This window comes from Brassica napus, unplaced genomic scaffold (assembly GCF_020379485.1).
Source record: "Brassica napus cultivar Da-Ae unplaced genomic scaffold, Da-Ae ScsIHWf_1817;HRSCAF=2453, whole genome shotgun sequence".
NCBI classification, from domain to species: Eukaryota; Viridiplantae; Streptophyta; class Magnoliopsida; order Brassicales; family Brassicaceae; genus Brassica; species Brassica napus.
The window spans coordinates 546170-557537 of NW_026015233.1; the positions used below are offsets into that span (position 1 = coordinate 546170).

Sequence of the window (11368 nt, forward strand, 5' to 3'; positions counted from 1 at the left end):
ACCACCATTCGGACGCGGTTGCAGGGGCTTAGGGAAAAGAAATAACTTAGCGACTGATTTGGAGAGGAATGAAGCTGAGTTAAAGAAGAAGCAGAAGCAAGAAGAAGCTGAGTTGAAGAGGAAGAAGAAGCAAGAAGAGGCTGAGTTAAAGAAGAAGCAGAAGAAAGAAGAGGCTGAGTTAAAGAAGAAAAAGAAGCAAGAAGAGGCTGATTTAAAGAAGAAGAAGAAGCAAGAAGAGGCTGACTCAAAGAAGGATATTCCTGCTTCAAAAAGGACTCGCAGTGGTACAATAAGAATACCCATTCCGACTAAGCAAGAACACCAAGTATTCAGACGAACTGTGGCCGGAATCTGATGTGGAGGAAGATGAAAGGAAAAGGTGTGGAAGAATAAAGGAGTATCGGCTGAAAGCTGTTCAATTATCTCCAGATGGGTCTCAAATGAGTGCGGAATTTGGTCCTTCTGTACCATTTCCCCACATCGGAGACAATGTAACGACGTGCATGAGAAAAGGTTTTGAACCTTCACCTGCAATATATGATCCCCTAGGACCTGTTGGTCCGGTTAAAAGGGATAATCTTTTGCAACACCTAAAGCCACACGAGTAAGGACTTTTGCAGAGACTGAGTTGTGTTAAATTATCAGGGAAATTCCACATGGAGAAGCTCACGAGGATATTGAGTTCTACAGAATCCTCATCACTCCAAGACCTTGGCCCATCAAAGAATATGGATGGCTGGTTCAAAATGTAAGTATGCAGCTGAGTTATATTTACTTTACGGCTAAGTTATAAGTATGGTACAGCTGAGTTATATATTATCTGTGCAGCATATTGCTTCGTATATTAGAGTCCTCATTCAAAGGTCCAAACAAGATCCCAGCCCATTCTGGTCCAAGCGCGTTGCCTTTATAGACTCTTGGTTCCTTGAATCATGGGTTCACGATTATAAGGAGTTCGAAGTCAAACCGGAAATGGTCAAATTCAAAGTAAGTGGTTACGAGGGGTTAGCAAACGGTTTGATCCCCACAGACATTCAGACAAAGTTGCGGTGGTTTACAGATGTAGATCACTTGTACGGAGTGATTAATACTGGCGGCAATCATTGGGTGGCTTTTCACGCGGATCTGCATAAAGAGAAGGTTGATTGCTATGATTCAATCGTTGGAGAGCAAACACTCGAAAGTGATCTGAGAATGCTAAATTTCTTTGGGCCGCTTACTCGTACGATCCCTGCGATTCTGAATGCCCTTATTCCTGATGATATCCGAGTCCCTACCAAGAAAGAGTTTGTATTCAGACGAAGAACAAAACGTATTGTTCCACAAAACAACCTGAGAGGCGACTGTGGAGTGTATTCATTGAAGTTCGTCGAGTGTCTAGCGCTTGGTGTAGCTTTTGATGGGATATCGGATGAAAATATTCAAGGTCTGAGAATGAAGATGGCAGCAGATATCTTCAATGAAGGAAGTTGTAGTTTGGTAGGGTCATTTGGCGATGAATGAAGATGAGTTTTGTACGACTTATGGCTAGATATTTTGTACTTGACTTAAAGTTATGATTTGTTTATCGTAACTCAGCCACCTTGTTTAAATTACGCAGCCGTTACGTTAGCTATAGCTCAGCCAAACCTCAAACCATACCCTAAAATAGGAAAATATTTAATAAGTCAGCCGATTCGTCTTCATAAAACAGCCGTTAAGGTAGATATAGCTCAGCCAAACCTCAAACCATACCCTAAGATAGGAAAATATTTAATAAGTCAGCCGATTCGTCTTCATAAAGCAGCCATTAAGGTAGATAAAAGTCAGCCATACCTCAAACCATACCCTGAATTAAAATAATTGATATGTTTATACTTAAAAATGTTATAACATTCCCTAATAAGTGAATATATAATCAACCGAACGTCTCTTATTTATTGAATTAACGAGTTTAGAATCGATCATGATCTTGAGGTATATGTTGTCTTGCAGTTACTTAAAACCTTACATGTAGATATAGAGTGTGATCATAATACAACTCTCCTAAACTATATACAACGCATTTTAAGACTAAATTTATGTTCTTTGTTATATTTATCACACCGTTATTCCAAATCCTAAACATAAATCCCTAAATAAACAAACCTAAACTCTAAATACTAAACCCTAAACCCTAAATTCCAAATATTAAATCAGCCGTAATAGGCTATATAACTCGGCCGACACGTTTGTTAAATGTTGTCGTTTGGCGGGAAATAAGATAAATGAATTTTGAGAAATTTCAATTCCCGCCGTTTCACGTTCTATGTTTCTCTATATATAGTGCCCTCTCTAATACCCTTTCTTACGCCTTTATCTCTCTAGAAAAAACCTAAACAATATCTCTCTATCCCCATCAAAAGCCATGCCGATTGTTCCTGAAAATTCAGAGAGGTTAGAGAACAGTGTTTTTGCGATACTAAGCTCTGCAAATCGTGAAAACCTCCCTGTTCTATACCCTGGTCTGTGTGACTTGCTTGACACAACCAGCCCTACGTGGTTTAAATTTTTAACTGATCTCTCCCTGGTCATCCCGACGATTCTTGCAGAAGGATGGGTTCATGCATGGCCGACATACTGCAACATTCCCGATCATTTTAAAGAACGCTGGTTTCTTCAACTCGCTGTAAGGCCCGACATTTGTTCATATATATTAATATATACCATCGGTCTGCAATCTTTGTATTTTTTGTTTGCCGTAGCGGACAAACACATGGGATCGAAGGCATCATTTGACAGTTTGGCGTAATTTTAATCTTGTGGCCAGAAGTCTATTTCGTTGTCAGATGCGCCATTTGAGGTGGACTTGGTTGGAAGGAGGCGAGAAGCCAACTTGGATGCTAACCAGCGTTTGGCTTGATCTCTGCCACATGTTTGAAGAGTGTGGTCCAGATAATTTTGGTTCCTGAAAGTCTTTTCGTGTCTGTATTTTGAACTTCATTATTTCAGCCATAACTTGTTTCAATGATTCAGCCGCAACTAATTTGAATGTAATCTCTGCCACATGTTTGAAGAGTCTGGTCCAGATAATTTTGGTTCCTGAAAGTCTTTTCGTGTATGTATTTTGAACTTCATTATTTCAGCCATAACTTGTTTCAATGATTCAGCCGCAACTAGTTTGAATGTAATCTCGGCCACACATTCATAACTTGTTTCACTAACTCAGCCGTAATTATATTTTGAAACGCATTATTTCTGTTTGTGAATGTTATCTGGGCCACATATCTAATATAACTAAGGTATAACTCAGCGATCATTTTATTTAAATAAGTCAGGCATATCGTATTTAAATAACTCAGTCATCATTGTATTTAAATAACCCAGCATCGATTTAATTTAAAGAGGCGGTATATGGAAAGTTCCATCATTATGCGCGTGGGAAAATTTGGCTGCCATGATAATATCGAGACTCATTATTACGAGTTTTTATATATATGTTTCATTTACAATATCGAGACACTGATATTATATTGTATTTTATATATTTAATAGTATTATATCTGTGATGTCGTATCTCTTCTTACAAAGTAAAACAATTTTTAGTTTCCAAGGACTTTGAAATCTATTTTAACAATGTCTTCCTCATCCTTCACCTCAGGAAATTATTACAGACGACGTAGGAATACAGAAAGAGGAACGCCGAAAGAGTGTTGGTGTGGTGCACCATCTGACATTTTTACATCTGGAAGCGAAACAAATCCAGGAAGATTGTACTATTGCTGTGCAAAAGGATATCATAAGGTTAGTTCTGGTTCTAATTTCCCATGTTCGGAAACGTAATACTTAGATCTGGTTACATTGGTGAAAACAGAGTCATTTATTCAAATGGGCGGATGAGTGCTTGGTGGAAGAGGTTGAAGATATTAAGGCAGTGATAAATGGCATGAATAGAGACATCTCGGAGTTGCGAGTTAACGTTGGTCGGTTGGCGAATGGAGTAAAGACAGAATCTGAGAGAAAAGGAGGCGAATGTTTGAGTGAGAGTCGGTGTTTGAGGAATGTGGTTGTTTGTGTGGCTGGAATGGCGATACTTTGCTACTACTACTTCTCTGTTTAGTCATGTTTTGTCATGTTTTGTCATCATAAGTCAGCTTTCGCGTGTTATGTAACTCAGCTTTATTAACTTTTAAGTTATTTTAACTCAGTCGTATGTAAACAAAACTATGTGTTTATTAATATATAACCAAGCCGTTAAATCAAATTGATAAAAGCGAGAATGTTTTGTTACCTCTGGTAAATGACATAAATAGCCTTTGGTTAGTTTTATTTACTTTTATGCTCAGATAGTCTCATCAACCAGTAACATTGATTGACCTAACAATTAGAAAAAAACATTGTCGGAAACGGAGAAGGAACCGCAAGGATACAAAATCACCGTCGACATTGTGTTTACTTCCTCTTCCTAAAAATAACTGTGAGATCTCCGTTATCGTTATCGTTATCGATCGTTTGTATCGTCTTCGCCGCATTCATATCTACAAGTTCGTCTTTTCGGTACGATGTCGCGACGTTAAATATTGATTTGGGGTTTTGTTTCAAGTGAGTTAGGGCTATGTTTCGAGTGAGTTAGGGTGTAGTTGTGATTAGGTTATTGTTGTGTTGTAGCTGAGTTATTGTTATGTTGTGGCAGAGTTATTGTTATGTTTTCCCTGAGTTATTGTTATGTTTTCCCTGAGTTATTGCTATGTTGTGTCTGAGTTATTTTAATGTTGTGGCAGAGTTATTGTTATATTCATTGAGTTATTGTTATATGTCGTGACTGAGTTATTGTTTGTTTATTTGTTCAAATGGATGTTTCTGATGTTAAATCACGGGGTTACCCTCCAAGACTTTATCCTGTAGGGTCTTCTAACCTAGAAAATAAAGACATTAATTACAATTTTCGTTCACGAGATTTACCTCATATTATAGAAACACTAGGAGAAGATGTATGGAAAGCACTGGTGAACTCTCCCATTGGAGTAGTTGCTAGGCTAGTTGAACGCCGAAGCGTGTGGTCTGGTAGAACAGTACACTATCTACTATGTAGACAGCTGCGAGTACATAGGAAGGAGATATGGAGTCTGGTGGTTGATGAGCCTATCAGGTTTAGCTTGGTAGAATTTGGTGAGATAACTGGGTTAAACACTGGTCCATTGCCAACAAAAAGTTTTGAACCTGATCCTGATAAATACAAACCGTTTTGGGCGAAGCTGAAGGTGTCGCTTGGGAGGGGACCCACGTTGGATGAACTGAAGAACTCAATAGAGGTCTGCCCGAGTTGGACATTTGAAGAGTGTAAATGGCTAGGGCTATTAGTTCTTCAACACATGGTACTTTATTGTTTGCATCAAAATTCTCGGGTACCATTTGAAAGTGCCAAAAGAGTGTTTGACGATGAAGCCATGAAGTCGTATCCATGGGGTCGGACTGCATACGAAGTTCTCATTGACTCTATTAAAATGTTGGCTCCAGACAGGGGGTCATACACATTAAGCGGCCTAAAGGATGCGTTATTGATTTGGGCGTATGAATCCATCGTCTGCTTTGGCGAGTGTTTTGGGAGAGTGGTGAATAATGAAGACGTTCCACTTTTACGATGGGGTGGAAAGCGTACTCGTGCAAATTTCGAAAACTTGTTGTCTGCCGAGATAAAACAACATAGCCAGGTAAGGTGTACCGCTGCGTTTTGATTTCTTAAATGGCTGATTTATTAGACTTAATGGCTGAGTGTTGTGTTTATTTGGTGGCTGAGTTATATTATGTCATGGTGTTACAGGTGCGTGTTAGGAGAATGGTTTCGAAGGAGTCAATCGAAGAGTTGTTGCCTGAATGGTTGTGTCAACCTGACGACCCACAACTCGGTAACTTGATAACAGACATACATGCAGGTAGATTTGTAAAAGGTTTTTGGGAAGTGCATGGAAATGCGGAGGGGAAGGGTAACGAGAAGAAGAAGAAAGCTGAGCCACCCACTAAGAAGCAGAATAAAGTTAAGACCAATGAGGGTGAAGCTGCTGCAACGGGAAAGGGTTCAAGCGAAGAGGAAGGTAATAAAGATTCGGGGAACAACGCGAGTCTGATGGCCATTGCGAGTACTCTGGATAAACTTTCCAGTAAATTTGATCTGATGGACGCGCGATTTAAAAAACCATTGGTGGACCAGAAGTCGATAGATGACATGGTGAAAGTTGCAGTGGAGGAGCGTCTGAAAGTTATGGGGATAGGAAAAAATCCCCAAAACAAAGAAAACCTCTCAAACGTCGCCGCCGACCAACAACCTGAACCGTTGTCATCACCGCAGCCTAATACCCAGCAGAAGTCTGTCTGTAGTCCACTGTTAGCTGAAACCCTTGGAAAGGATATGGGACCTAGGAACAATTTGTCCAACGAGCTTGATAAGGAGAGAGGGATGAAAAAAACTTTGGCTAAGGAGTTTGGAACACATGCTGAAGATGAGGGTGCTAATGTTCTTGATTTCCTATATGTTTCTCCTGAAAAGGCAACTAAGGCTGAAGACTTACGTCGCCGCTCCACGCGCAACCGTACTATAAAGGATGAGGATGCAGAAGATAAGAAAAAAGCTGTGCAAGCAGAGACTGTGTTGAAGAAGAAGGAGAAAGCTGCCGCTAAGAGAAAAGCGGCTGCCTCAATGAAGCAAAAACAACATGAGTTAAAGAAACCAAAACAGGTTGAGTTAATGAATGAAGAACAGGCTGAGTTAAAGAATCAAGAACAGGCTGAGTTAATGAATGAAGAACTGGCTGAGTTAAAGAATCAAGAAGCTGATAATGAGAAGATAAAGAATATAACTACACCGCGTGCCAATGTAAAAAGATGCAAGGTTGAAGATTCTGTAGAGGACAGTGAATTTGCTGTAATGACCGACGAAGTTCTTACGGAGGAGAATGAAATCTTGCCGGAGTCGCCTATGGCGAGTCAGGAATTGATTAGATCTGCTATAGTAAAGGAATATCGGGAGAAAACGGTTAAATTATCTCCACAAGGGTTTGCATTGTCTGAAGGTTCTTCAAGACCAGTTTTTCCGTACATTGGAGACAATGGAACGACGTGCATGAGGAATAATGTTGAGCCTTCGTCAGCAATATATGACCCTCTAGCACCTGTTGATCCGATTGTATTGGATAAACTTATGCAACACATCTCGAGAATTCCACCCAAACCACCAGCACCAGCAAAGAAAAGAGTTGTAAGATCCGCCGCTCGTGAGGGTGACTTCTACAGCATACTCATCCTTGAAAGACCGTGGCCGCATAGCCAATATGGATGGTTGTTTGATGATGTAAGTCTATAATTACGACAGAGTCTTACATTATATTTCAGCTGATTTCTATCTTCTATTAAAGCTGACTTATATATTTGTTTACGACTGACTTGTTAATATTTATTGTGTAGCATATCTCTGCATATATTAACATCCTCATTAAGAGGTCCATGCGAGATCCCACCCCATTCTGGACCAAGCGAATTGCCTTCATTGATCCTTGGTTCTTGAAGAAGTGGGTTGACGATTACAAGCAGTTCAAGCTAAAACCTAATATGATGAAGTTCACAGGGAATGGTTATGAAAATCTTGTACACGGTAAGCTTCCCTGTAACTTTCAAACAAACTTGAAGTGGTATGAACACGTGGATCACTTGTACGGATGTCTTCCAACCGGCGGAAATCACTGGGTGGCTTTTCACGTGTATCTGAAGAAGGTTAAGGTTGATTGCTATGATTCAATCATTGGAGAGGTAACAGCCAAAAGTGCTTCGAAAATGCTTGAAGAGTTTAAACCGATAACGCTTATGCTTCCCGATATTTTGAATCAAAACATTCCTGCCAATCTCCGAACCCCGAGTAGGAAGAAGTTCGCATTCAGGAGGATGAGCAAAAGGTACACTCCACAAAACACCCAGATTGGCGATTGTGGGGTGTATGCGTTGAAGTTTGTGGAGTGTCTAGCGCTTGGTGTAAGTTTTGCTGGGATAAACGATAAAAATATTCAAGGTTTACGGTTGAAGATGGCGGCAGAGATCCTCGATGAAGGAGGAAACAGGACGTAGAACAATTAGCTTTACAAATGAATCTGTGTTTGTTATTTTCAATCAGACTTTCCAATTACCTTAAGTTGTTTAATGTTGTTTTATTTTATTAAGTCAGCATTTACCTAGCCTAAGAAACAATTAACTCAGCCTTGAAAACAATTAACTCAGCCTTTAAATAGCATTTAATCAAATATCAGAAAATAATATTATTATGCGTGTGAGAATTTTTGGCTGCCATGATAATATCGAGACTCATTATTAGTATGTCTTTACATATAGGGATACGGCAAGCATTCATGTATTATAACTAACAATAATAAGAATTATCTAAAATCTAAAAAATATTTTAAAATAAAAAAGATAATTCTTATATATTGTGTGGTTATCCGAACTAATAAATCAAAATTAATATTAGTCGCTTCAATCAATTATGCCGCCCTTTATTAGGCGTGTGAAAATAAGTCAAGGTTCAAACAAATATCGAGACCTTTATACTATCGAGACAATAAAATTTTCGTTAATGGAGTTTCTTGTTAGGTTGGTTTAATTCAGTCCTATGTAAACGATAACCTGACCGAAACCGTAAGTCAGTCTTTTGATAAGTCAGTATGTTTTAATAAAATCATTTAATGACCGGAAAATTATAACTAACAATAATAAGAATTATCTAAAATCTAAAAAATCGAAGAGATGCTTTCCAAACGACTCCAATAGATCATTTTTTTTATCTATAATACAAAGCGCACAATGCCACAAATCCAAACCCTCATTAAGTGATCAAGTGGCAATGGAAGGATCAAAAAGATCGATGAAACGTCCTATGGAGGATGTATATGGAGCGGATGCTGTTGAAGGTTATAACAAAGGAAAATGGAAACGACGGAGCATTACAGGGCGCTTCTCCGCTTGGCCAAGGAACAAAGGCAATCTGAATCTGAATGGAACGACGCCTCCAGCAAAGTAAATTCTATTGCTGCGCGCATGGAATTACTTGATGCCATTATCTAGGCCGAAGGCAAATTTGACCTCGTGGCTGAGTTGGAGAAACTTACCGCTCAGCATTGTGAAGCCGAAGCAGAGTTGGGAGATGTGAAGGTCATCGACCCTGACTGGTGTAAGCTTCATGAAAAATGGATGCTGGATGATTAATCTCATGTCATCAACTTCTCTTTTATTTTTATGTTTTTAAGACCGGATTTTATGTACTATGTAACACACATCATGTTTTATTTTCTACCTATTCATATAACTCAGTCGTGACATAAATTAACACAAATCAGTTTTTATGCATCAATAACTCAGCAAGACGGTTCATTTATCCAGACCAGTGTAAATCGAGACCATTATTATGCGCGTGATCAAATTCAGTTGCCATGAGTTTTTCGATGTTTTCCGCGTCTCTAATTGGCCAGTAAGATATAATTCAGCCAACTCAGTCGAAACATGATTCGCGACGGTTGGGATTTCACGTGAATTTTAATAAATCAAAATTAATATTAGGCGTGTGAAAATAAGTCAAGGTTCTAACAAATATCGAGACCTTTATACTATCGAGACAATAAAATTTTCTTTAATGGAGTTTCTTGTTAGGTTGGTTTAATTCAGTCCTATGTTTTACGTTGTAAAAACAAATAATTCAGTCTTCAAAATAGCATTTACCTAGCCTAAGAAACAATTAACTCAGCCTTGGAAACAATTAACTCAGCCTCGAAATCGATTTTACGTTGCCTTAGGAACCATTAACTCAGTCTTCAAATATATTTAACTTAGCCAACGAAACAATTAACTCAGCCTATAAATAGCATTTAATCAAATATTAGAAAACAACAACTTAGCCATAGAATATTAGTCTCGACATACAACATACTGGAATAGCAAATAACATAAAAAGATAAGTTTCGATACATTACATCTTCACCACTTCCTTGTGTCCCTTAACAGGCTTATCGGTTCAAAATCACGTAAGAACAAGCCGAGCTCTTTGATCCAGAAACAGCGGTTACACATGTTATCATCCTTAGTGACATCAATGTGCCACAAGCAGTGACATTGTCGCTGCACAAGATTTGCACATTGGCATCTGTAGAACGATGACATAAAAAAGCAAATGAACATGACCTTATGGTCGCGAAAATAGTCACCATGCCACAAACCCCAACCCCATTTAACAGAGCGCACTAGTTTACCGATCATGTCAACAGATTCAAATGGAATACCATCAAAATGCTTCCCTCCACCCTCAAAGATTGCTCGAGTCATTGCGTGTGTATACACAGCACGCTCATATCCAGCATCTGCTGCACGCTTCATGAGAGAAAGCCCTTCTTCGTGAAGGTCCAAGGAGTAGAAAAACTGTACACCTTTTATATAAAGCGTGCTTGGATTTCCCTCATCGTAGCAAGCTTTCAACAACTCAGAAGGCATATTGAGTCCCCAGGGAACGGATAAAACATCGAGGAAATGGTAAACCGCACGCCGCTCTGCTAACACCTTCATCGACCTCGACGATGCTTTGAGGCCATAGAGATCTTGGATGGAGTTATGGGCCGCACGTTCAACCACTACCGCCTGAATTTCTTCAGGCAATTCAAGAAGAGGAAAAAATTCCATTTACTCTCTCAGGGGTGAAATTGATTTAGATAGACAGAGAAAATGTGTAAAAATATAGAGTTGAAAGTCTTATTTATTGGCAGTGTGAAACTCAGTCGTCTGACGACCTTTCTTTTTTTTGGCGGGAATTTTTAAAGAATAAACATGAAAATCAACAAATCAGCCGTAATACAAAAACATCAAAACCATAAACTAAGCCGTAATACAAAAACATGAAAATCCCTACAACACTTGCTTACATCGGACAAGTTTTCGCATTATGATATAAGAAAAATAGGATGAAATCTGCTTTACAAGTTGCACTATCAACTTCTAAAGCAGATTTCATCCTATTTCATACTACTAATTCAAAATAACTCAGCCGTTAAAAATGTAACTCAGCCTTAGTAAACAAAAACTCAGCCCATGTTAACACTAACCCAGCCGTTACGCATATCAGAGTCATTGAGATGCTTTCCAAAGGACATGAAAAATAACAGCCCGGCCTTAAGTATTAACTTTTAAAATCAACAACCCAGACGTAATAAAAACATGAAAATCAACAAATCAGCCGTAATACAAAAACATTAAAACCATAAACTAAGCCGTAATACAAAAACATGATAATCCCTACAACAACCCAGACGTAATAAAAACATGAAAATCAACAAATCAGCCGTAATACAAAAACATTTAAACCATAAACTAAGCCGTAATACAAAAACAT

At 38.8% G+C, this 11368-nt stretch overlaps 2 protein-coding genes across 2 annotated transcripts; both read left to right on the forward strand.

Moving 5' to 3' along the window:
• The first annotated feature begins 3594 nt into the window (after positions 1–3594).
• LOC125598988 (uncharacterized protein At4g04775-like) lies at positions 3595–4078 on the forward strand. The gene is made up of 2 exons (XM_048772655.1): positions 3595–3762; positions 3833–4078. Exons 1-2 carry the CDS (start codon positions 3595–3597, stop codon positions 4076–4078), a joined length of 414 nt encoding a protein of 137 aa, XP_048628612.1.
• Positions 4079–4808: 730 nt separating this feature from the next.
• On the forward strand, positions 4809–8070 carry LOC106384281. Its single transcript, XM_013824271.2, has 3 exons — positions 4809–5669; positions 5780–7303; positions 7417–8070. Exons 1-3 carry the CDS (start codon positions 4809–4811, stop codon positions 8068–8070), a joined length of 3039 nt encoding a protein of 1012 aa, XP_013679725.2.
• Positions 8071–11368: the final 3298 nt, after the last annotated feature.

Excerpts from the sequence above, each read along its gene's own strand:
- LOC125598988 (XM_048772655.1), top strand. The coding sequence starts at position 3,595 with ATGTCTTCCTCATCCTTCACCTCAGGAAATTATTACAGACGACGTAGG. Across the intron at positions 3,763-3,832 it reads GTGCAAAAGGATATCATAAG|AGTCATTTATTCAAATGGGC; the intron begins GTTAGTTCTGGT and ends TGGTGAAAACAG.
- LOC106384281 (XM_013824271.2), top strand. The coding sequence starts at position 4,809 with ATGGATGTTTCTGATGTTAAATCACGGGGTTACCCTCCAAGACTTTAT. Across the intron at positions 5,670-5,779 it reads AGATAAAACAACATAGCCAG|GTGCGTGTTAGGAGAATGGT; the intron begins GTAAGGTGTACC and ends ATGGTGTTACAG. Across the intron at positions 7,304-7,416 it reads ATGGATGGTTGTTTGATGAT|CATATCTCTGCATATATTAA; the intron begins GTAAGTCTATAA and ends TTTATTGTGTAG.